A 27,630-nucleotide genomic window follows, 5' to 3' on the forward strand; every position below is an offset into this window, starting at 1 on the left:
TTGACAGAATGTGGACAGAGGATGTTTTTTCCCTCTGTGGTGATCTGTGACTTTCACTTAGCCCTTGGGCTCCTCAGCTGGGCAGCCTCTGGGAAAGATAGTAGATCCAGTGACAGATTCCTGAGCTCTTGTTCAGACAAAGCTGGCCAGTAGCCCTTCAGATTCAAAGTCATCACAGATAGTGTGCAGCTGGGTCACCTTTCTGTAGGGTAGTGACCAGCACCAAGTCTGGGAAACATTATGGCCATCTTTAGAATTTCGGTAGAAGGAATCATTTCCCAAACCCTGCCCATGAGTAATAAACTGAATCCAGGAATGGAGCTGAGGCAAGACTGGTAATCGTGAGAAATTATATAGCTGGGAGACATGGACCAGGGGCTCCCAGACCAGATCCTCATAGCACATCAGGAGGATGCAAAGGGCCATCTAGTTGCCGGGAGGCCTTATAGATCTCCTGTTGGCTTTGGCAAATCACCTTCATCATGTAATAGGGCCAACCTTTGGCCTTCAGCCTGCTCCACTGCTGCCTTAGTAAAATGCAATTATCCAACATCAGTTTACCTTTATGTGCATTCTCAGGAACAGAACACAGCCCAGGGATCACGTACCAGGTGAACAATGTACAGGTTGAGAGCAGGGTCAGTCGGCAGTGGGTTGAGGTCCATGAGGGTGAAGAAGTGTACCTCCTTGAGCACCATGGATTGTAGGAGCAACAGGCCTTCTCCACCCCACTGAAGGGCTGCTTCCTGCAGGCAGGCCTACATTCAGACTCAGAATTGATGGCTCCACGCAGGAAGGCACCACAGGCAGTGGGGAGAGCACAAGGCCCTACTCATCTCCCACATGAAAAGGTCAGATTATCCTCTGGATCCAGAGGCCAAGTAACTACGAAGGACAGTCATGTCACAGAGGAAGATGGACCAGACTAGGTCCTGCACATGCTCCTGCAGCCTGATGCTGCTCTTGGAGAAAGCCAGCCACACATGCCAGGAGGGCTCCATCAGGTAGAAGACGTCTGGATGCCCCATGAGGGAGGAGCCTGAGTGCCATGAAGACAGGACCTGCACCTCTCTCAGGGTTTTCAGACTTATGCTCTTGCTGGAGAATTGGAAGACAAGATGATGACTGCTGATTGCAATGCCAGAAAGAAGAAGAGCCTTGGCTTGTTCTCCAGAACTCTCCAGGATATAGAAAGCCTGTCAGGTCCAAAAACATAGGCTCTCTTCAGTGCCAAGGTCAATATCCTTACCCTTGCTCTTTCTCTATCCCCTTTCCCTGGGGATTCTGAACCCAGCCATATCTGATCAAAACTTCCCAGAGCACTGCTCTCTTGGAACATGACGTTAATTCCTCATTCCTGGTCCCTCAGAATTATTCCTTGGTTTTGCCTTTAATTGTACTGTACCACAGGAGGGCTAAGAGTGCCTGAACCCAGCTGTAACTGATTATTTTTATCCCTTTGTAAATCACCTCTTCCTCCATGTAGCAGATGAATATGTCCTGTCTCTTAGTCCATATGGCCTCATGGCCTAGTTTTTTGGGTTTTTTAGTGAAAAAGTGAAGTGTGACTCCACTTGTCTCTCAAAACTTGTGTCATTCTGGTTTGCTTTCTTATAACATAAGCAGATATCAAAAGAATTATGTCACAGAGGAAGTCATTATATGTCAGACTGTTCACTGTCAAAGACTACATTGTGAGACATCTACTCACACATGACAAGTAGTTTTTGTCAGGAAGATGTTCTGGTATTAGCTAAAAGCCTGCCCAAGAAGGGGACAGTCCATCCAAGTACTGTCTGTAATGCACAACCTTGATAAAATATTCTGAGTTCTTCAGTCAGATCTCTGTCAGTGTAAAGGTAAAAGGCAAAATAACTGTCGTAACTCATGGCTCACAACCCATACTTCTAAGATCCTCAGATGATGGCTCCTCAAATTGTCATTTCTGTGATTTATATTACCGTCACTCAGAACAAATATCTGAATTTTAACTCATTTCTGTTCCTCTCCTGTAATTAATCAGTTTTCTTGATAGTTTCTCAGACTACCAAGTCAATAAAAATTTGTTGCACACCTGCTGTGTGGTAGGCACTATTGCCTTTAATCATTGGAGTTACAAAGAAAAGCAGGCATAGTTCCTGCCCTCAGTGTAATGGGGACATGCAAGAATTTTGTCCCAGTAGATTTAGCATAAATCTAAGGTGATCCCAGGAGAAGGACGCTAATAATAAGGGAGATCAGGAAAGGCTTCTTGTAGTAAGAGGTCATGGGAGTCAGAGGGTAACCAGGGAAGCCAGAAGGTGGAGACAAGGAGGGAAAGCATTCCAGGCTTGGGGAACAGCCAGGGGAAATGCAGTGTGGAGGTGGGAGTGTTGTGATCAAGAAGCCGCTGAAATTGGTGTCACAGAGTAGGTAAAGGACAGTAAAGGTTAAGAAGATGAGAAAGGTGGGGAGGACCCAGGTTATTAAGGGCTCTAAAAACCAGAGAATTTTGTATTTGATCCTAGAAGCAATAGGGAGCCACTTCAGCCCCTAACTGGAGTTAGGGTATGACATGGTCGGATCTGTACTTTAGGAAGATCACTTTGGTAGCCAAGTGGAGAACTAACTGACCTGGGAGAGACTTGGGGCAGGAAGACCAACCAGAAGGCTATTCCTGAAGTCCAGGTATGTAGTTAGGACCTGCAGCAGGGTGGTGGCAGGGTCAGAGGGGAGAAAGGGGTGAACATGAGAGATGGCACAAAAGTGAAATCAGCAGGACTTGGCAACAGATTGGATATGAGGGCTGAGGAAGAGGGAGGAGCCAAGAGTAGCATCCAGCTTGGGTGTCTGGGAGGAGAGGAGTGAGTGTTTTGGGGGGAAGAGAATGATTTGGGGTTTGTTGAATTTCAGACATGTATGGGACATCTACTTGCAGATGTCTGATCATTGGAGATAGGAGACTAGAGGTCAGGGGAGACATTAGGGCTGAATAAATAGATCTGAGAATCATCTGCATAGAGAACATCAATGTGGAATGTAAAATAAGTTTATTACACCCAGTCCGTATCTGAGCCCATAGTCAACATAACTCTTCTAGTGGACATCATCTTGCCTAGGGACTATAGAGTGTCCAGCTTAATGATTAAAAAAATTTTTTTTAAATGTTTAGATTATTTACTCAGTTAAGAGTTTTCTATGCTAAGTAAGAATATAAATAGCTTTTTTGGGGGGGGAAGGGTACAACTATCCAATTATCCTGACAGTTTTGTTGAATAATGGAAAAGAGACCTAGAAAAGGGTTTTGTGTGTAGACTCTCAGTTCTATCTCAGCCAGCTCTTCTTGTTTGGAAGCTAATTAGAAGACTGTTGATTATCATACAGTACTGGCCCTACATTCCTGATATTTACTACCAATGTAATCCTGGGCCAGTAAAGCATTTCATCTCCTGAACTTCAGCTTCCTCATCTGTAAAACGAGGTTAAATTAATCCTTGTGCTTCATAGAATGATTGTGAGGTGAGCACCCAGGAACCTGGAAAGCACTATATGAATGGCTTATTTTTCATTATTATGATAATGTTTTATTCAAGAGAAACACTAGTAAACATTTGTGGAACTGAGCTATTGCATCCTGAAATTGCCCTCTGCCCCTCTACTGTTGGTAGCACCACAATCTTGGTGAATGAATGCTGCAGCCTTTTGGCTTATTTTCTCTCTCTCCTCACCAAAGCCATCACTAACTTGGGGCCACCAGAGCTTTGTCCCAAGATGACAAAATTAACAGGAGAGCTGACTCTATCCTCACCACCTTCCAGTCATCCCTCACCGAAGAGGAGACTCCAGGTGCCCTGCAGGTTCTGTTCCAGAACGTTGGGGGTCCAGGGAACAGGCACTGCTCTTTCAGACCAGGTATGGCACCACGTGGAAGGGCAGTACAGATTCTGGGTAGTTGAAGGATAAGTGGCAGGAGGGGACATGATCAGAATAATTTCCAAAATTCTTTCAGCCCAAAGATTCTGTGAGCTTTTGATTTAAAACCGTGCCAGCCCCAGAAGCATATTCTCAGCCCAACGTATTCCCTCCTTCACTTCTCCCTTCTCCACCCTGCAGTTCCTGGTAAGATAAGAACAATGAAGTAAAGAATCTTAAAAACCTGAGAGGGTCTAAGATACGGCTCCATTTCCCCTGAACAATCACAGTCCTCGTGTCAGGTTTCCTGAATTGGAAAGAAACCAACCCGTTTTGTTGTGAAAGAGAAGAAATTCTTCTCTTTCCCTTTTCACTTTGTCTGTTTTCCACTTCACTGGGGCAATGCACCAGCATCTGGTAAGCAGCTCCTACCTTCTTTGCTTTTCATCATCAGATGTGTTGAATGCCTACTATGTTTGTATTTGGGTCACTGCTATACACACAAATGAGTACAAAGCATATTTTCTGTCTTCAATCATCCATCTGATTGAGGAGATAGTGTATTTATGTAATAAGATGAAAATACCAGGCATTCATCATATACCAATCAACAAATGAATAGGATGACAGTAAGAGCTCTTCTGTCATTACAGTGCATAATGGATGATGCTGGGACTCAGAGTAACTTGCATTGCCATCCAGTGGCAGCAGTTGTTTTGAAATAACTTATAAGTAAACATACAGGAGAAAATGGCAGTCATTTTTGTAAATCATCTCTAACCTAACAACTTCACAAAAAGAAATTATGTATTGTATGTAGAACACCAAAGCTAAATCAACAGGATAAGAAGGCAGAGGTAAAAGGTAAAAGACAAATATAATATCACAGGATACCGTGATGACACAGCACATCCCATCATATCACATCACAGCCCTGGAGGAGAACTTGAGTACTTAAGACTTCCATTTAGTGTCCTCACCTTTGAAATCACTCAGCACAGAGCAGGGAACACAAGCAAAACCAAGAGTTTTGCTTCATGGTCTGGTGGTTCACCCTCCCTCACCCCACTGACGCTCCTGAGGCATGAGAATGACGGTGAACAGCTGGAGTATGTGCCTGTGGAAGATAAGGCAGCACAGAGACTGCTAGAGGACTCCCTGTGCCTGAGGGAAAAGGAGCCCAAACATGCTCTCTTCAGGTTAAACAGCAGGGGCCTAGGGCCAAGCTTCTTGAGAACACCCAGCCATCAAGATTCAAGGCATCTCAAACTTAGCAAGTCTAAAACCAAAATCATTCTATTTTGCCCTCAAGCAACCTCTCTTCCAAACTTCCCTAGTGCTATCAGGGCTTCACCACTATTTTTCCAGGTTTGTAACCTCAGCATAGGACAGCTAGATGGTACAGTGACTTGTCTTACAAACCTGAGCCTAATCATAAATATTAGGAGATGAATGTTCAATAATAAGTGGACATTTGAAATAATCTTACAAAGAAAACAGAACTTAAAGAGATTATTTGCTTTTAAAATGCTCCACAACAGAAATAGGAGGGTGAAAAAATACAGAAACCAAAAATGACAACAAAATAAAAACGGTGACGATTAAGGGACTTCTTTCTAAATGTACATGAAGAGACAAGCATGAAAACAGAAGTCAAAGAGAAGTGGTAGAGAAACTAACCTGAAACATCATAAACCAAAACTTAGAATACCTCACCTACAGGCAAACTGATGTTTGTTTTGTTTTGGGGAGAGACTAAATTACAAAATAGGAGAGCACATAAAAAGAGAAAGCGGAGGAAGAAGATGTACCCTAATCATCAGAGGCTAACAATGAAGGGCAAAGAACTACTCCAGTCTTTCAGGAAGAAAAGAGCCTACAGGAGAATGGATGAGGAGGAAAAAGGAGGGATTAAGAAATGGGGGAAACCTTGTTTCAGTGGTGGATATGGGAGAAGAGTCAGGAATTTTGTCCATTTACAATGGATGTTATTTGTAGGGATTTGGCACTTAGACCATTTATCCAGGAAAAGAAAAGAGCAGAAAATGGAAAAAATTAAAACCAATGAACAAATTGGAAGAGGTGAAGAGAATGAGGGCTTCTGCTTGACCAAGGGGGAGAAATTGAATAACTAGATAAAAGCAAGCAAGAAAAAGGAAATAAGCAAAATTCCACAACCAGGGAAAGGACTAATAAAAAGGAGATGGGGACAAGGAGGAACTTAAGCATGAAGGGACAAGAGCCAGTGGGAATATGGTTGCCTTTAAAAAGATTGAAATAACTGAACATATATTCTGTATATGGTGGAAAGGGAAAAATATTAGAGACAAATTGAATAAAAGAAAAACCTTACTTTCAAAACTATGAGTGTGATGGATTAAACAATTCGATAAAACCAGAAAGTGGTATTCAGTTTTTTAAAAAGCCGACAATCTCTTGTGTACAAGAAAAGCTTTTTAAAAGCAAAGACATGCACAGAGTCAAAATGGGGAACTGGAAAAAATTTTACTGTGCATCAAGTGATTCCAAAAAAAAAAAAGTAGGCATGTACAAGCATGTTGTCAGCCAAAGGAAAAACAAACTTTCAAAACAAAAGGGATAAAAAAATTACATTCATGTTAGCCAATCTGATGAAAAGAAATCAAATCAAAATAGCAAATGAGCAAGGTGAAATCACAATAAAGCTAGAAAAAAATAAGAATAATAATTAGAACCTGCTATGCAGAGGTATATGCTAACAAAACCAAGAACACAAAAGAAATAGAGAAGAAAAGCTTTCAGAAATATAAAATAACCAAACTTACCACACTTCTACTTTCCCAGTTGGTGTGTTCGTCCTTCGTTACCGAAGAAGACCATGCCATCAGAGAAATAATGACATGACTGGCACTTGACTTTGTTTTGAGTGAGGGAGGGCTGTGCAGGTCACCAGCCTCACTTCTCCTCCAGAGCCATCTGAATCCAGTGACCAGATATTCATCAGGATGACTGGAGATGACCCAGGATGAGGCAATTCACACAGCTAGTGAGTGTCAAGTGTCTGAGGTAAGTAACTTTCCCAGTTACTGTAGAGGGCAATACCATCCTCCTAGTCCCTCTGGTTATCCTTGACACTGTCACCCCCAGTAATACAAATAGCCAACGTAGTGTGTGCCAGGCACTGTGCTAAATACCTTAAAATTATTTCATTTGAACATCACAACAACTGGAAATTTAGTACTATTATTATCCCCATTTTGTAGACGAAGAAATTGAGGTGAATAGGTGGAGTGACTTGCCCAGAATCTCACAACCATTAAGTGTCTGAGGCTGAATTTGAACTCAGGTCTTCCTGACTCCATACTCAACACTGTACCATGCCACCTATCAGCCAAGCTTTTCCCACAGCCTCTTGATTTCACTTCTGTAACATCTCTCAGATATGGTCTCTTCTCTCTGATGCTGCAACTATCCTGGTTCAGGCTCTTATCACTTCATACCTGGACTACTTTTATAGGCAGCTGGTGGGTCTTCCTGCCTCAGATCTTTCCCCATTCCATCCTCCATTCAGCCCCTAAAATGATTATCCTAACGCATAGGTCTGACGTCATTCCCTTGCTCAATAAACTGTAGTGGCTCCCCAGTGCTTCCAGCATCAAATACAAAACATTCCATTTGGCCTCAAAGCCTTTCATAATCTAGCCCCCTCCTGACTTACTAGTGTTTTTGCTCCCCTCCAGGTACACTTCAGTCCTATGACATTGGCCTCCTAGCTGTTCTGTCTCTTGACTCTGGGCATTTTCCCTGGCTGTCACCCATACCTGGAATGCTTTCCCTCAACTCCACCTAATGATTTTCTTGGTTTCCTTTAGCATTCTACTAAAATCCCATTTTTCATCGGAAGCCTTTCTCAACCCCTCTTAATTCCAATACCCTTCCACTATTCATTATTTCCTATTTATGCCACATATAGTTGGCTTTGTAGATGTTTGTTTGCATGTTGTCTCCTCCACTAAATTGTAAGCTGCTTGTGGACAGAGATGGTCTTTTGCCCCCTTTTGTGTCCCCAGCAATTAGCACAGCGCTTGGTACATAATAGATGCTTAATAAATGTTTATTAATTCTGAAAATGTTTAACAACAGCAATAAGATGAAAGAAATTAAAGGTATAAGTAAAGGAGATAAAACTGTCTCTATTTGCTGACAATATGATGAAATGCTTAGAAAGTCCTAGGGAATCAGCAAAATAGTAACTCAAATAATAGCTTCAGCAAAGTGGCAGGCTACAAAATAAAACTTTAAAAATCAACTGCATTGACCAAGATTAGGAGGGAAGCAGAAAACTGGGAAAGAATTTTTACAAGTAGTGTCTGTGATAAATGCTTTATTTCTAAAATATACAGAGAACTGAGTCAAATTTACAAGAATACAGGTCATTCCCAATTGATAAATGGTCAAAGGATATGAATAGGCAGTTTTCAGAAGAAGAAATTAAAGCTATCTATAGTCATATGAAAAAATGCTCTAAATCACTATTCATTAGAGAGATGCAAAGCAAAACAACTTTGAGGTACCACATCACACCTATCAGATTGGCTAACATGACAAAACAGGAAAATGACAAATGTTGGAGAAGATGTGGGAAAGGTGGAACACTAATTCACTGTTGGCGGAGCTGTGAGCTGATCCAACCATTCTGGAGAGCAATTTGGAACTATGGCCAAAGAGCTATAAAAATGTGCATACCCTTTGACCCTGCAATACCACTTCTAGGTGTGTGTCCCAAAGAGATCATGAAAATGGGAAAAGGACCTACAAATATATTTATAGCAGCTCCTTTTGTGGTGGCCAAGAACTGCAACTGCCTATCAATTGGGGAGAGGCTGAACAAGTTGTGGTATATGATTGTGATGGAATATTATTGTGCTATTAGAAATGACAAACAGTCAGACTTCAGAAAACCCTGGAAAGACTTACATGAACTGATGCTGAGTGAAGTGAGCAGAACCAGGAGAACGTTGTTCACAGAAACAGCCACAGCGTGTGATGACTGATTTTGATAGACTTAGCCCTTCCCAGCAATGCAAGGACTTAAAACAATTCCAAATGACTCATGATGGTAAATGCCATCCACATCCAGAGAAAGAACTGTGGAGTCAGAACGCAGAGTGAAGCTGTTTTCTTTTTTGTTTTGTTTTGTTTCTCATGGTCTCTCCCATTCATTATAATTCTTCTACACAACATGACTAATGTGAAAATACGTTTAATAGGAATGTATGTGTAAAGTCATATCAGATTGCATGCCATCTTGGGGAGAAAGGGGGCGGAAGGGGGGAAAATTTAAAACATGGAAGTGAATGTTGAAAACTAAAAATAAGTAAATTAATTAAATAAATAAATCAACTGCATTTCTGTATAACAAAATCCAAGAGGCAATAATAGAAAAAGAAATCCCATTCCAATAATGACAAAATGCATAAAGTACCTGAGGATCCATCTACCAAAGTACACCAGTAACTGTGTAGAATCCGTTACAAAACGCTCCTTAAAGAAATAAAGAACAACTTAACTGGAGGAGCCATCAGTGCTCATGGCTGGGCAATACCAGTATTACAAAAATGACAATACTGCCAAAATTAATTTACACTTTTAAAGCTCTAGATCAGTCAAATTATCAAAATAACTTACAAAACTTGATAAAATAATTCACTTGAAAAAACAAAAGATCTTGAATATCAAAGGACATTATGAAAAGAGGTAGGGATACAAGAGGAATATCATTTCCAGACCTCAAATTGTCTAATAAAGCAGCAATTATTAAAACCATCTGGTATTGATTAAAAAATAGTGAGGTAGATCAGTGGAACATAGTAAAGGAGAATCAGAAACAATGGAACTCAATGAACTACTGTTGGAGAAAATGAAAAATTTCTTCAGGAATAAAATCCCTATTTGATAAAAATTGGGAGAAGGAAAGCAGTCTAGCAGAAATTAGACAAGCTAATACTGTACAGCTCTTTCTACAATACATTCTAAATAGGTCTAAAATGACCTAAGAAAATTAGAAGAGAAGCAGATCATATATTTCTCATGGTTGTGATCAAGAGACAGATTCTTAATCAAAAGGATAGAGGCATTTACAAAAGATAAAATACATAACTTTGATCATATGAAGCTGAAAAGATGCAAAGACAAATTAATGCATTGAAAATAAAGGAAGTGGTTAAATGGGGAGAGGGGGAATCTTTGTACTCAAATTGACTAAGAATTTGGTGTCCAAGATGCGTAAAAAGTTATCAGATTCTGTATATGCTATATATGGGGGGTGGCTGTACATACATATATTTGTGTATGTGACAAGTAGCCTTTCCCCAACAGATAAGTAGTCAAAAGATGTGAACAAGTAGGTCTCAAAAGAATTGCAAACTATTAATGAACATAGAAAAGAATGTTCCAAGTCTCTAATTAGAGAAGTGTAAGTGCACACAACCCTGATGTTTCTCCTCACATTCTGTAAATTGACAAAAATCGCAAACTATGACAAGAATCAATGTTGCAGAGATTGTGGGATGATAGGCACACTGGTGAATTGTTGATGCAGCTGTGAACAACCACTTTGGAAAACAGTTTGTAATTATGTAAATAAAGTGATTAAATTTTCCATACCCTTTAAACTAGAGATTAAATTACTGGGCTTATACCCCAAGGAAGCCATTGATAAGAAGAAAATATTTATTACAGCACTTTTTGTGATAGCAAAGAATTGGAAACAAAGTAGATGCTCATTGAATGAGGAATTAATAAATTGTGGTACCTGAATGTAATAGAATATTCTTGTGCTATAAAAAATTTATTAATTGAAGAATACAGAGAAGTATGAAAAGATCTACATGAACAGATGCAGAATAAAGTAAACAGCCAGAGAAACAATATGTGTAATGACTACAACAATCTAACTGGAAAGAACAACCAACACACACATCAGAAGTGAATACTGCAAAAAAAAGTTTTTTAAAGGTGTGGCTTTGAAAAAAATAAAAACCTAAAAAGATGGTCCCAAGATGCTCACCTTTGTGAAGGTGAGTCAACAGGTGTTGCATATTGCACTTGTTCTTGTACTTTTTCAATGTATCGCTTAGTGGGGATGATGCTTCCTCTTTTTTTCCCTTTGTTTTATCTCTTAAAAAATACTATTATGTAATGGCTCTCTGGGAGAGATTGTGGGTAGGATACTGGAGAAACTATGATAATGTGAAAAAAATGACACCAATTAAAACTTAGTTAAGAAAAATTAGATAAGATTTAAATAAAATCAAAATTCTCCAAAGCAGAATTTTAAAAATACACTGAGCAGGATATTTAATTTTGATGGCATAATGGATAATCTCACTAAAGAAGTAGAAGAGGTAAGAAGGAGGATAACTTTTGGAATACTAAGATAGTGAAGTAGAGGAATATTGAGAGAGAAGAAAACTTCAAAAAATATGTGAATTCTAAATGTACGCACCCTTTCTGGAGCCAGTCCCCCAAACTGGACACATAGATTAGAATCCCTGGGGGGCGGAGCCAAGATGGTGGAGTAGAAAGACGCACATACACATAGCTCCGAACCCACAACCCATAGAACAACTATAAAGAAGTAACTCACGGCGAATTCTGCACCCAGAGGCCACAGAACATTGGAGCGAGGGAGATTTCTGTTCCGGAGAGACCTGCAAACCTCTCGCAAAAGGTCCTTCGCGCTGCGGACTGGGCGCCGGGACTGGGAGCTGAGTACAGCCCTGCCGTGGCCGCGGCACCAAGAGGAAAAGATCCGAGCGGGCTTCAGGGACGGGATCTCCAGCGGCCACGCGGGTCCCTCCACCCACAGGTGACAGGGGTCGGTGAGAGAGTCTCTTTGACGGGTCAAGGGGGAGTGGGGTGCCCCCATAACTCAGGCCCCCCCGGGAGGTAGAAGCTGAGGGGTGGCGGCAGACTGGGGCTCCCCAAGCAGGCAGGAGCCTGGATCCATTGTTGAAGGTCTGTGCATAAACTCCCTGAGGGAACTGAGCCTGAGAGGCGGCCCTGCCCCCACCTGAGCATCTGAACTTAATCTCACACTGAATAGCAGCCCTGCCCCCGCCCAAAGCCCTGAGGTTGGAAGCAGCATTTGAATCTCAGACCCCAAGCGCTGGCTGGGAGGATCAGGAGGTGAGGTAGGTGTGAGGAAAATATTCAGAGGTCAATCACTGGCTGGGAAAATGCCCAGAAAAGGGAAAAGAAATAAGACTATAGAAGGTTACTTTCTTGGTGAACAGGCATTTCCTCCCTTCCTTTCTAATGAGGAAGAACAATGGTTACCATCAGGCAAAGACACAGAAATCAAGGCTTCTGTGTCCCAGCCCACCCAATGGGCTCAGGCCATGGAAGAGCTCAAAAAGAATTTTGAAAATCAAGTTAGAGAGGTGGAGGAAAAGCTGGGAAGAGAAATAAGAGAAATGAAGTAAAAGCATGAACAGCAGATCAGCTCCCTGCTAAAGGAGACCCAAAAAAATGTTGAAGAAAATAACACCTTGAAAACTAGCCTAACTCAATTGGCAAAAGAGGCTCAAAAAGCCAATGAGGAGAAGAATGCTTTCAAAAGCAGAATTAGCCAAATGGAAAAGGAGATTCAAAAGCTCACTGAAGAAAATAGTTCTTTCAAAATTAGAATGGCACAGATGGAGGCTAAGGACTTTATGAGAAACCAAGAAATCACAGAACAAAGCCAGAAGAATGGGAAAATGGAAGATAATGTGAAATATCTCATTGGAAAAACAACTGACCTGGAAAATAGATTCAGGAGAGACAATTTAAAAATTATGGGACTACCTGAAAGCCATGATCAAAAGAAGAGCCTAGACATCATCTTCCATGAAATTATCAAGGAAAACTGCCCTGAAATTCTAGAACCAGAGGGCAAAATAAATATTCAAGGAATCCACAGAACACCGCCTGAAAGAGATCCAAAAAGAGAAACTCCTAGGAACATTGTGGCCAAATTCCAGAGTTCCCAGGTCAAGGAGAAAATATTGCAAGCAGCTAGAAAGAAACAATTCAAGTATTGTGGAAATACAATCAGGATAACACAAGATCTAGCAGCCTCTACGTTAAGGGATTGAAGGGCATGGAATAGGATATTCCAGAAGTCAAAGGAACTAGGACTAAAACCAAGAATCACCTACCCAGCAAAACTGAGTATAATACTTCAGGGGAAAAAATGGTCTTTCAATGAAATAGAGGACTTTCAAGCATTCTTGATGAAAAGACCAGAGCTGAAAAGAAAATGTGACTTTCAAACACAAGAATGAAGAGAACCATGAAAAGGTGAACAGCAAAGAGAAGTCATAAGGGACTTACTAAAGTTGAACTGTTTACATTCCTACATGGAAAGACAATATTTGTAACTCTTGAAACATTTCAGTATCTGGGTACTGGGTGGGATTACACACACACACATGCACACATGCACACATACATAGAGACAGAGTGCACAGAGTGAATTGAAGAGGATGGGATCATATCTTTAAAAAAAATGAAATCAAGCAGTGAGAGAGAAAGATATTGGGAGGAGAAAGGGAGAAATTGAATGGGGCAAATTATCTCTCATAAAAGAGGCAAGCAAAAGATTTTTTTTTAGTTTGGGGAAAAAGAGGGGAGGTGAGAGAAAAACATGAAGCTTACTCTCATCACATTCCACTAAAGGAAGGAATAAAATGCACACTCATTTTGGTATGAAAACCTATCTTACAATACAGGAAGGTGGGGGACAAGGGGATAAGCAGGGTGGGGGGGACGATGGAAGGGAGGGCATGGGGAGGAGGGTACAATTTGAGGTTGACACTCACAGGGAGGGACGGGATCAAAAGAGAGAATAGAAGTAATTGGAAGCAGGATAGGATGGAGGGACATATAGTTAGTCTTATATAACACGACTATTATGGAAGTCATTTGCAAAACTACACAGATTTGGCCGATATTGAATTGCTTGCCTTCCAAAGGGAGGGGGAGGGGAGGGAGGGAGGAAAAGAAGTTGCAACTCAAAGTTTTAGGAATAACTGTCAAGTACTGTTCTTGCCACTAGGAAATAAGAAATACAGGTAAAGGGGTATAGAAAGTTATTTGGCCCAACAGGACAGAGAAGAGGATGGAGACAAGGGCAGAGAGGAATGATGGAGAAGTGAGCGGAGTGGAGATGGGGGCAATTAGAATGCTCAGTGTTTTGGGGTGGGGGGAGGGGACAAGGGGGGAGAAAATTTGGAGTCCAAAAATTCTGTGAAAATGAATGTTAAAAGTGAAATTAAAAAAAAAAAAGAAAACCAAATTGCCAGAATGAAAAGGGTGAATTCATCACCAAATGAAGAAGAAATTAAAGCAATTATTAGGAGCTATTTTGCCAAATTATGTGCCAATAAATCTGACAATCTAAGTGAAGTGGATGAATATTTACAAAAATATAAATTGTCCAGATTAACAAAAGAGGCAATGGAATACCTAAATAACTTTATTTTAGAAAAAGAAATTGAACAGGCCATGGATACTAAAGTGTATTCTGAAACAACTCTGAGATGCTAACTCTCACCTATCAGATTGGCTAACATGATAAAAAAGGAAAATGACAAATGCTAGAGGGGATATGGAAAAATTGGGACGCTAAAGGATTGTTGGTAGAACTGTGAATTCATCCAACCATTCTGGAGAGCAATTAGGAATTGTGTCCAAGGGGCTATAAACTGTGCATGCCTTTTGACTCAGCAAATTCTATTGTAGTATTTGCTATTAGGTCTGTATCCCAAAGGGAATAAGAAAAAAAAGAGGAAAAAGACCTATATATACGAAAATATTTATAGCAGCTTTTATTGTAGTAGCAAAGAATTGGAAAGTGAAAGGATGCCCATCAATTGGGCAATGGCTAAGATAAGTTGTGTTATATGACTATGATGGAATACTGTTGTGCTATAAGAAATGATGAGCTGGATGTTTTTAGAAAAACCTTGTATGAACTGATGCAAAGTGAACTACGCAGAATCAAGAAAACATTATGCACAGTAACAGCAATATTGTACAACAATCAACTGTCAATGTCTTGGCTATTCTCAGCAATACGAAGATCCAAGACAATTCTGAAGAACTTAAGATGAAAAACAGGTGCAGTGGATAGATTTCTAGGTTTGGAATCAGGAAGGCCTGTGTTCATGAGTTCAAATCCAGCCTCAGACACTGATTAGCTGTGTGACCCCAGGCAGGTCACTTAACCCGTTTTGCTTCCAGTTCTTTGCCAAATGGGATCACGTAGAGTCAGACACAACTAAACAATAACAACACGAGTTGGGATATAGGGGCAGTTGGATGGTGCAATGAATAGAGTGCCTAGTATTCAAATCTGACTGTGTGGACGAGTCATTTAACCCCATTTACCCCATTTCCTCATCTGTAAAATGAACTGAAGAAGGCATGGCAAACCACTCTGGTATCTTTGCCAAGAAAACTTGAAATGGGGTCATGGAGAGTTGGACATGACTAAAATGACTCAACAACAACAAAGTGATGAAAAATGCTGTCTACCACCAGAGAAACAAGTGAAGGAATCTGAATGCAGATTAGAAAATACTTGGTTTCTTGGGTTTTTTGGTCTCTGTTTTCTTTCACAGCATTACTTAATATGGAAATATGTTTTGCATGACTGCACATGTATAACTTTTATCAAATTGTTTGCCTTTTTAATGATAGGGGAGAGAAGGGAAGGTGGGAGAGAATGTGAAACTCAAAATTATAAAAAACAAAGGTTAAAAAATTGTTTTTACATGTCATTGGAAAAAAATTTTAAAAATTTAAATAAGAGATTTACCAAGAGGGCAATGCCATAATTCTCATTACCAAACCAACAGCAGGTACAAACAACAGGAGGTACCAAAAAACAGCAGGGGTACACTTCTTCCTTTGCAGTCTGTGGGGAGAATAGACTCAGTTGTAATGAGGCACATGTCTACATTAGAGCATAATAGTGTAAAGTGATATCTCTATAACTCCTGTCCTGGAAGTCTTTTTGTCCCTTCCTAGAGTCTTCTTGAAGTTCCCCTTAGTTATAAGTTGCTACTGGGTAGGTCATTCACTCCCGGGCAAGGCCAACCTTGCCTGGCTCAGTCACTGTTGAGCTGAACCAAGCCTCTTGCTTACCCACTGGACCCAACTTCTCACCAATCTCAACTTCTGCTGCCCTTGCAATCTCATCAGACTCTGAAATGTCTACAAGGTCACTGCTTAGGCACATCCATCTCAAAGTTGGTACTTGTTCATATCCAAATTCCTCTAGCTACTCCTCCTGCCCCTGGTGAACTCTGTTATATACTTTGATGGAACCTTAGGATCTCCTGAACTCACAAGGTTACCAGCTGGATAATTCCATCTCAGGACACATTGTCACCTAAAATCAGGGAATGATAAACACAGAAAAGAGATACTCCACCCTTTCCTGCTAGCCCTATGACATATAAAGCAACCCTTATATTTCCCACATCTTCCCATGAACATTCCACTATCACCTGTTACAACTCTTTAACTTACAGAGGGGTTGGGTATACCATGGAGACTCTCTGATGCCTGGGCTACTCTCTTTCTTGGCTAAATCTGACCAATCTTTCTTCTGCATAATACCATGCCCCCTCTACCCTGAATTTATCACAGGCACTAGAATTCCTAGTTAAGGCTCTGAAAGGACAATAGATGTGCACAGTGATTATCTAATCTAGTGCAGAAGAGTAAATCAAACAGACAAACCAAAAATATTAAGTTGTTGAAAAAGGAGGTAACATCAACACAAAACATGAACTTAGCAATCATGACTTTGAATGTGAATAGATTAAGCAACAGAATTAAATGCAAGAGAATAGCATAGTGTCTAAAAAAACAAAACCCAAAAACTTTTTGTGTATTAAAAGCACATCTAAAAATGACACATACTGAATGAAAATGATAGGCTAAAACCAAAAAAACATAGAAAAAATATATATCTACAAAGTATTCACTATAATCAAATAGAATTTATACCAATTCAAGAAAAGCTCCATATTAGGAAAGCAATTAACATAATCATTTTAAAAACAAAATTCCAAATCACATGATTATATAAATACATGTAGAAAAAAATTTTGACAAAGTGCAAAAAGTAGAATAAGAACAAGTCTTTTCACAATTATGTCTAAGGAAAGTTATTTATAAGATAAGGTTTAGTAGGGGTCACAAAAAATAATTTTGATTACATGAATTGAAAAACTTTTGCACAAACAAAATCAATGCAACTAGAGAGGAATACTGTCAAATGAGATTAACAAAAAAAATACTGATAGGGAAAGAGTTTTTTGCAACAAATATCTATAATAATAGCCAAGATGTATAGGGATGGTAAGTAATATAATAAGATATTATTATATGCCCTTAAATAATGATCAAAGAATATAAATCAGTCATTCTCAGAATAATTGCAAATTATTAACAATCATATGAAAACCTGTTCCAAATCACTAAGAGTAAGGAAAATACAAATCAAAATAACCTTGAACTTTCCCTTCACAGCAAACACTTTGACAAAAATAACCCTATCACCGCCAGCAAAATGAAAATATCACTCAAGTACAATAGGCAGCAAGAAAAAAGATATTCTAATATCTTAATAATTGGTGGGTCTAAAAATCTGTCCAAGCAATTTGGAAACCAATTTCAAGTTGTGCTATTTTTTGAAAGTAACTAAAATGGCCACACCCTTTGACCTAGAGATCCCATTGCTATACATTATGCCAAGGAGACATCTAAAACAGAAAGGTTGTATATAAAATAGTCATGGCAGCATTTTGTTGTGGTAGCAAACACTGAAAGCAAATATACCTATTCATTAGACAATGAATCAAATTGTGGTATGTGAGGTGTAGAGAAATATTTCTTCACCTAAGTTACCACAGATACAGAGAAGTCAGAGAAACATAAAAAGACTTACGTGAGCTGATGCACAATGAAGTAAGCAGAGCCAGGAAAACAATATACACCATTACTATTAACATGTAAATAGAACAATAAAAGAAAACAGAATTGTATTATTATGACTGAAGCTGGGCTGAAAGGAACTAGAGAAAATGTATTTCCTCCCCTTTGATAGAGAATTGGTGAGGGAATGGGGGAGTTGCTATGGAAGTTCAGTATAGTCCATACTGTTAGATATGATCAATGGTGTTGATTGGTTTTGGTGAACTTTTTTCTCTCCTTTTAAAATCTTTGACCAGACTAGGTTTCTAGACTAAACTGATCCAACCATTCTGGGGAACAATTTGGAGCTATACCCAAAGGGCAACCAAACTGTGCATACCCTTTGATCTAGCAATACAACTACTAACTGTATCCCAAAGAAATCAGCATCAGTTCATGTAAGGCTTTCCAGGTTTTTTCTGAAATCTGCTTGCACATCATTTCTTATAGCACAACAGTATTCCATTACATTCATATGCCATAACTTGTTCAGCCGTTCCCCAGTTGATGGGTATCCCCTCAATTTCCAATTTTTGGCCACCACAAAAATAGCTGCTATAAATATTTTTGTACATGAGTGTCCTTTTCCATTTTTTTATGATCTTTTTGGGATGCAGAATGGTTGTATCAGTTTAAAACTCCACCAACAAGGCATTAGTGTTTTAATTTTCCCACATCTCCAACATTTATCATTTTCCTTTTCTAACATATTAACTAAGCTGATAGGTGTGAGGTCGTACCTCAGGGTTGTTTTAATTTGCATTTCTCAAATTAATAGCAATTTAGAGCATTTTTTCATATGACTATAAATAACTTTAATTTCTTCATCTGAAAATTGCCTCTTCACATCCTTTGACCATTTATCAATTCGGAAATGACTTATATTCTTATAAATTTGACTCCATTCTTTATATATTTTAGAAATGAGGACTTTATCAGAGAAACTGGTTGTAAAAATTGTTTCCCAGCTTTCTGCTTCCCTTCTAAACTTGTTTGCATTGGTTTTGTTTGTGCAAACCCTTTTTCATTTAATGTAATCAAAGTGATCCATTTTGTATTTCATAATGTTCTCTGTCTCTTGTTTGATGATAAATTCTTCTCCATAGATCTGACAAGTAAATTATTCCTTGCTTTCCCCTAATTTGCTTATGGTATCGCTCTTTGCATCTAAATATTGTACTATTTTAGCCTAATCTTAGTATAGTGTAGGATGTCAGTCTACACCTAGTTTCTGCCATACTATTTTCCAATTTTCCAAGCAGTTGTTGTCAAATGGTGGGTTGTTATACCAGAAGCTGGAGTCTTTAGGCTTATCAAAGAGTAGATGACTATAGTCATTGACTACTATGTCTTCTGTACCTAAGCTATCCCACGGATTCACCACTCTATTTCTTAGCCAGTACCGTTGTTCATTGCTCTTTTACAACACAATTTTAGATCTGGTACAGTGAGACCTCCTTCCCTTGCATTTCTTTTCACTAATTCCCTTGCTATTCTTGACCTTTTGTTTTTCCAGATGCATTTTTATTATTTTTTCCAGCTCTATAAAATATTTTTGGTAGTTTGATTGATATGGCACTAAATAAGTAAATTAATTTAGATAGAATTGTCATTTTATCATATGAACTTGGCCTACCCATGAGCAATAGACATTTTTCCATGTCACATGTCATATACTGCTGAGATCTAGCTTTATTTTTGTGAAGTGTTTTGTAAATATGTTCATACAGTTCCTGGGCTTGTCTTGGCAGGTAGACTCCCAAATATTAATATTGTCTACAGTTATTTTAAATGAAATTTGTCTTTCTATCTCATGCTGTTGGGTTTCACAGGCAATATATAGAAATACTAATGATTTATGTGGGTTCATTTTCTATCCTGCAACTTGGCGAAAGTTGTTAATTGTTTCAAGTAGTTTTTTAATTGATTTTCTAGGATTCTCTAAGTATATATCCTCTGCAAAGAATGATGGTTTTGTTTTCTCATTACCTATTCTAATTTCTTCAATTTCTTTTTCTTATTGCTAATGCTAATATTTCTAGTACAATATTGAATAATAGTGGTGACAATCGGCATCCTTGTTTTACCCTTGATCCTACTGGGAATGTTTTTAGCTTATCTCCATTACCTATAATGCTTACTTGAAGTTTTAGATAATTATCATTTTAAGGAAAGCTCCATTTATTCCTGTGCTCTGTAATGTTTTTAACAGGAATGGGTACTGTTTTTTGTCAAAAAGCTTTTTCTGTATTGATTGAAATAATCATGATTTGTTAGTTTTCTTATTGATATGTTTAATTACTTCACCTTCCCCCAAACTCACAGGCATATTCCTCAACTCTAGTGTTTCCCTGTTACCCCACAGATCAAATATAAAGTCCTCTGTATGGCATTTAAACCCATCTCAATATGGCCCTTCCTACCTTTCCATTCTAACACTGCCCTGTTCACTCAAAGATCAAGCTACATTGGCTTATTTGCTGTTCTTTAATGATTGTACTCCCTTCTCTAGACCCTGCCTTTGCCCCTGGCTGTCCCTCCTCTGCCTGGAATGTTCACCTCCCCTTAAGCCTTCCCTGGTTTCCTTCTATACTCTACTCAAATCTTGCCTTGTCCAGTTTCCTTCCACTTTCCCTCTTTTGTCTCCCCTCTAAGATTACTTTCTAACTCTGTATTTTATGGGCACATATTTATTTGTATGTTATCTCCCACATTAGAATGTGGATGCCTTGAGGGAAGGGAGCAGCACATTTTTGCTTTTCTTTTTATCCCCAGCCCTTATTACAATATCTGCAGTACAGTAAGCATTTCATATATGGAAGTATCAAAGTGACAGAGTGGAGAGAGCACAAAGTCTGGAATTAGAAAGACTCATCTTCCTGAGTTCAAATCTGGCCTCATTCACTTACTAGCTGGTGACCCTAGGCAAGTCACTTAATCCTCTTTGCCTCAGTTTCCTCAACTGTAAAATGAGGATAATAATAACACTCACCTCCCAGGGTTGTTGTGAGGGATAAATGAAATAAGATTATAAAGTGCTTAGCACAATGCCTATCACTGAAAAGGCGCTTGATAAAGGTTTACTATTTCCTTTGTTTTTAGTAATAAATGCCTCTTAACTGAAATACCTGTGAAAGTAGTTTGATACAATAATGATGTTCTAGTTCAGTATGGTTATTTTATTTTAAAACTAGATGGTACATTAATACAGTACACAATGCATTTCATCAGCCGCAACATTCTGAGCACTTGGCATGTTTAGGTTTACTGAAAGATAAATTAAAAACATATAAGAACAGATTTTTACAAAAAATATTTTAGAAGAGTCATGCCATTATAACTATACCTATCATGGATGATTTTCACAAAGAATAACACTTTTAGTAAAAAAAAAAAATTTCCTCAAAAAAGGAATCCCAAAATGTTGATCATGGAACCAAATAGCAGCCATAACTTTGCATAACAACTATATATGCACCACATAACAATTACATTACAGAAAAAGATGCTTCTTTGTAAAACTAGATACATTTTCCAAGAAAAAAAATTATTGCATCATAAAATACAAGTCCTGAGCAGATAACTAATCCTTTTGTCTAGAACTGAATCATCCTCTGCCTACATTTAAACCTATTCCCAGGCTCTTTCAGAAAAACAGGATACGTAGAGAATTGTTTCTATAACTTTCCATCACTAGTTGAGACGAGAAGAGGTATATCAGTCAGTCCAAGTATGAAAGCATGAGTTGCATACCCATCTTTGCTTCATTTCTAAATTCCAAATTCCAGAATCTCCCCTGAGATGGCCATGACACAGAGCCTACCTGAGCTTGTGAATAACTGTTACTACTACATTCACAGAACCACATTTCCAGTAACCAGCTCCTTCAATGGGATGCTAAGCTCAATGTTGAGCAAGAAATACTAAAATTTAGAATGGGAATTCTTTGCAAGCTTATTATGGGAAATGTTTTTACATTAGATATGTAAAGGTGGGGTTAAAATCTCCCCATTTCAGCTCTGAAATCTTTGGATTGAAGCAGATACCCAGAACTTGAGTGTGAATAGCTCCCACATACTTCCTTGAATCAGTCAAAGTCATCCTGTGTGGGACAGCAACATGGCCCAAAGCAGTATGTTTAAATTGTTGGGGCAGCTGGGTGCCAGAAAGGATGGAATGCTGGGTCTGCAGTCAGGAAGAGACTTCAAAAGAGGCCTCAGACACTCATGAGCTGTGTTTGCCTCAGTTTCCTTATCTGCAAGGTGAGGATAATAATAGCACCTAACTCCTACAGTGGTTGTGTCAAACTAGATAGAAATTGCAAAGCCCTTGGCACAGTGGATGGCACAATACTAGACACTACATAAATAGTAGCTTTTTTTAAAAATTTATTTACTATTATAAAGGGAGGAAGACATCTCAGAACTAAGAGAGTATGTGAGAGTCTAGGTTTGGGAGGTTAGAGCAAGCATGGCATTTCTGTGCACCTTTGAGTTGAGTCACAGAAGGGAGAGACTGAAGAGTCTTTGGTTTTTTCAGGCACCTCAGAGCAGAACACCCAGGATGAAGGAAAATCCAAGAAAAAGACAGCTCTTTCCCAGGCTTCCCCTCCTAATGCCCATCTAGCCATAGAGAGTATAATGTAATCTTCATATTTTGTTGCCAGATGTTTCTAGGAATCTAAAATGTCCCTGAGACACAGAGAAACCAGAGAATAAATCAAAATGGATACTGATGCAGTGAGGCAGAGAGCCCAACCTCTGCTTAGGTTCTAGTCATCCAACAAAATGTCCAGTCAATCATTTTCAGTCATAGGTTTCAGACTAAGGACTAAAAGCTCTGGGTACTGCAGTGACCTTGCATCACAATCCCATTCACATAGTGTGGGCAAAGTTGGCCATGCCCTGGTGATTCTCTGCAAATTATCACACTAGTTGAGAAGCAGAGTTATTGGAGAAATGGGAGCAAGCCTGGCATTTCAGCAGAGTCTCTGAGGAAGAACCAAGGTGGAGGCAGGAAAAGGAAAAAAGAGGCTCAGGCTTTAGCCTTGGCCTAGATCTCCTCTGCACCCCAATACTGTGACTGCAGGGGGGCCTTTGTAAGCAAGCTAGAAGGACTGGGAGCAGGTTGGCCACCCATTGGGGCCCAGTTCAATCCCTGAATCAGTGGATAGGAATGTCTGCCCTGGGAGCCAAGGACAGAATGGAGAGAGATCTATGGCCCCACAAGGAGTCCAGCAAAGGACTACACCATGCCTAAGGGGAACTTCTTCAACACTCCACAAATGTGGGCAAAGGACCTCCAGCAATCCAGCTGGTGACAATCTAGCCTTGTCACCCCTTGGTCACATATGCTTTCTAAGCCTGAGCCCACTTTCCCCTGCCCTCTAAATATATGGGGGTGGTTAAGGGGAGGCAACAGTGGGTCACAGGCTTGACCAATTATTCCTACTGTTTCACGTTTGTAAATATCATTGCCAAGAAAACCCCAAATGGGGCCTTGTAGACTGGACATGACTAAACAGCAATAGTGAAAAGTTCTTGAAGCTGGCTGACTAAAACGATTTTCATCTCATAATCTTGGTGCATATAATGGATGGGAAAAAAATACACTATGGGGATTATTGAGTTGATCGCATTAGAGAATCACCCCAATTTTTCAGGAGACCCCCCCCCTAAAACTCTGAGCAGGGAATATACTCTTGCTGTAGATACTGAAACTCATCTGTGAGAAAGCTGGGATACATACACACACACACACACACACACACACACACACACACACACACACACACACACACACACACACACACACACCCCTATATACTCTATATACCTGCAAAGCAGATACAAGGTGTCCTTAGAGGGGAAGGTACTAACTGCTTGCAGTATCAGGAAGGACCTCCCTCAGAAAGTGATGCTTGACATATTGTGAAGAGCCTCAGGGATGCTCAGAGGCAGAGGTGAAGAGGGGAGTATTCCACACAAGGCGGGTGCGGGGGGGAGAGCCAGTGTCAAATCACAGAGCCAGGAAGGACAGTGATCTTTGCAGTCACATCCAACAGCATGTTCACATGTATACCCACAGAGAAACATAATTAGATCCGAAAGCATTCAGCTGACCATAGCCATTGTACAAAACCAGACCATCACTCAATTCATCTGGTTGCCCAACTTTAGGGGATCTCAAGAGTGGATAAAAGTTTCATTGATAAATTTCTCTGGTCTTTCTCAGAAAATACAGGAAGGTAGCCCATCACTTTCATGGCATCTTTACAAATTTTCTGTAATTGGACTACCTGGTCATGTGGTAAGGACCAACGCCAGGCCTGGGCAACACGTTGGGCATTCCTAGAGTTTGTATCAAAGGCATGCCCTCCCATGCCCTTGCCCCGTGTGATGTTATGCACCCAGATTTGGAGCTGAGGCAGGAAGTGTAACCCTACAAATTCATACAATTTGGAGGTTTGGGTCAGTGGGTCCTGCACCAAGTCCTCATAACGTATTAGGAGGTAGCGGTCTCTTAGGGAGACTGGTAACAACTGTGCTGCATTGTAGATCTCCTGTTGGCTTTGGCAGATAGCTTTCATCAAGTAGTAAGGCTGGTCCACATCCTTCATTTTATTCCCTTGGTTTCCCATGACAATATGGTTGTCATACTTCAGGTCCCCTTTTGTGTTTTGCCGAGATCGGAACACAGCCCGGGGGTCTCGGACAAGGTGGATGATGTGTAGGTTGAGGGAGGGGTCAGTCAGAAGTGGCTGGAGGGTCTTCAGGTTGAAGAAGCGCACCTCCTTGAGTACCACATGACTGTAGGACTTACAGGCTTCTTCTACCATGTTGAAGGGCTGCTTGCCACATAGAATCTTACAGTCAGCTGAACGGATGATGGCCTCCCTGTTAAAGAGATGGCATGCAGGTGGGGAACACAGTGCCCTGCTAGTGTCCCACATGAAGAGGCTGGACTGTTTCCTTGGGCCCTGGGCCATGTAGGCATCAAAGACAGTCATGTCACAGAGGAAAACTGAACGAATCAGGTCTCTCACAGCCATCTGCAACTGCCCAGCACTACCAGAGGAGAGAGTTGTCCACACGTGCCAGGCTGGCTCCATCAGGTAAAAGACGTCTGGATGCTGGCTGAAGAGCTGGCCCACAAAGGAAGATCCTGAGCGCCAAGAGGACAGGATCAACACATGCACAGGGCTTGACTTTTCTGGTTGACTAGGGCATTGATGAGGGATGTAAAACTGCTGCCAAAACAGGAAAGCTAGAGATGGCAGCACTAGGAGGACTGACAGTCTTGCTTTGTTAACCCAAAACATTGTGAAGGAAGCAAGTTGGTAGCCTGTTGGGGACAAAAAAATAGACAGCATGAGACTGCTGGCCATCCATGTGCTGCCACATCTCCCTTCTAGCCAACCATCCCTAAACCACCTGCTACCAACTGCTACTTTGCCATGATTCACTTGGCCCAACAATGGTTAAACACAATTCCACCTCACTACCACTTCCCTTCCCCAGTCACCTCCTACCTCCTAGGAGATGTGAAGAAGTCCCAGGGCTCAGTCCCTTTGACCTCATCACTTAAACTCATACAGAGAAGTGAATCCTAACCCCATTTTCCACTCACAGTCTTAATCATAGCTATAAGTCAATACACTAGTGTTTTAAAAGTAGCTACTATGTGCCAGGCACTGTGCAAAATGCTAGAGATACAAAGAAATGAAAAAAACAAAAAATCTCAGCTCTCAAGGAGTACAGAGCCTCATGGGGCAGATGACATGCTACCCAATATGTACAAACAAGATAGCACAGGATCAATTGGGAATAGGGAGAGGATTCTGGGAAGATGGTGGAGTAGGTCAGAAAAGTTCCAGGCTCACCACATTTCCTCCATAAACAAGACAGAACAACATGTCAAAGTGAATGTAGAGTGCCAAAGATAAACAAAGTCAGGGTAAGACTCATGTCCTCCTAAGACAGCCTGAGAGGCCCTCAGGAAAGACTTGACCTCCAGGGTGGAGGTTTGGTCTGACTGAAGTACAAACAACTCCACTGAAGCTCAGTCACAGAAACTTTCACCTCACAGTGTGGAGACTGAATAGCTGAGTAGGGGAAGGATGTTCCAGGATGCCAGGCATAGCTGTGCAGACCAGACAGAGTCCCAGACTGTGTCTATGGATGAGAAGGAGCTAGCATACTCCCAGTCAGTATGGTGGTAGCATGGGTAGGGGTTATCCTGCTGGCTGTGGGCACCTGCAAGAAAGTGGATTCCTTGGTTTCCATTTCAGGGCACAGAGAAGAGCTAAAGTTTGAAGGGGCCAGAGGGAGCAAAAGCATTTGTGAGACAGCATGATTAGGGGCCTTAGCCATCCCTCAGGAGTAGAGAGAACTGCCTGAGACAGAGTTCAGAAAATAACACTAAGAAGGACCTCAGTCCTGGGGAACCATTACCCATACCTCAGGACTAGAACACCTGATTACAGTAATAAGATGCTACAATAAAACAAAATAAAAATTAAACATGAGTAAACAAAAGAGGAAGAACTATGGGGGTAGAGAAGATCTGTATTCATATTCAGAGGAAGACAGTGCAGTAAAAAAAGAAACGCCACTCCTACACCATAGAGAAATATCAAAAGGTCACAAGCCCCAAAATAGTTCTTGGGAGAACGTAAAAAGGACTTTAAATATCAAATAAGAGGCACTGGGGTAAAATTAAGGTAGAAAAATAAGAGCAATCTAAGAAAAGCAAGAAAATTATGAAAAGAGAGTCAACCAATTGGAAAAAGAGATCTAAGAACTTAAGGAAGAAAATTCCTTCATGAAAACTGGAATTGGGCAAGGGGAAGCAAATGATGTTACAAGATATTAGAAAATAATAACTAAAAGAAAGAAAAAATAAAAGAGAATGTGAATCATCTCATTAGAAAAACAACTGATCTGGAGAACAGATCAAGGAGAGACAACATAAGAATTATTTCTCATGATGGAAAATGCCATCCACATCTAGAGAAAGAACTATGGAGTCTGAAAGCAGAGTGAACTAAACTATTTTCTTTTTTTGTTTTGTTTCATTTTTTCTTTCTCATAGTTTCTCCCATTCATTATAATTCTTATATACAACATGACTAATGCAAAAATGTGTTTAACAGGAATGTAAATGTAAAGTCTATATTAGATTGCAGGATTTCTTGGGGAGGGAAAGGGAAGGAAGGTAGAAAAAATTTAAAACTTACAGAAGTGAATGTTGAAAATTAAAAATAAATATTTTTTTTAAAAAAAATTATTGGACTACCTGAAAGTTATGATCAAAATAAGATTCTTGATGCAGTATTATAAGAAATTATTAAGGAAAATTGTTCTGAAGTTCTAGAACAAGAGGGTAAAGTAGAAATAGAAAAAATCTACCCATCGTGACCTAAAAGAGATCCCAGGCTGAAAACTTACAGGAATATCATAGCCAAGTTTCAAAGCTTTCAGGTTAAGGAGTAAATATTACAAGCAAGAAGAAAAAAACAATTAAAATACTGTGAAGCTACAATTAAGATTATAAAAGACCTAGCAGCTTCTACACTAGGTAGAAGTAGGTCTTGGAACATTGTATTTTAAAGAGCAAGAGAACTGGCATCACAATCAAAAATAACTTACTCAGTAAAGTTGAGTTTAATCCTGAATGGAAAAAAAATGGACATTTAATAAACTCAAAGATTTTCAGGCATTTGTG

The 27,630-nt window shown here is 39.9% G+C and overlaps 1 protein-coding gene across 1 annotated transcript; it reads right to left on the reverse strand.

Annotated features, from left to right (window-relative positions):
- Positions 1–24,079: 24,079 nt before the first annotated feature.
- Positions 24,080–25,241, reverse strand: LOC140528468 (carbohydrate sulfotransferase 4-like). Its single transcript, XM_072646330.1, has one exon. It carries the CDS (start codon positions 25,223–25,225, stop codon positions 24,080–24,082), a length of 1,146 nt encoding a protein of 381 aa, XP_072502431.1. The 5' UTR covers positions 25,226–25,241.
- Between the last annotated feature and the right edge of the window lie 2,389 nt (positions 25,242–27,630).

The sequence above is a fragment of the Notamacropus eugenii genome, chromosome 1 (genome assembly GCF_028372415.1).
Source record: "Notamacropus eugenii isolate mMacEug1 chromosome 1, mMacEug1.pri_v2, whole genome shotgun sequence".
Taxonomy (NCBI): domain Eukaryota; kingdom Metazoa; phylum Chordata; class Mammalia; order Diprotodontia; family Macropodidae; genus Notamacropus; species Notamacropus eugenii.

Excerpts from the sequence above, each read along its gene's own strand:
- LOC140528468 (XM_072646330.1), bottom strand. The coding sequence starts at position 25,225 with ATGTTTTGGGTTAACAAAGCAAGACTGTCAGTCCTCCTAGTGCTGCCA.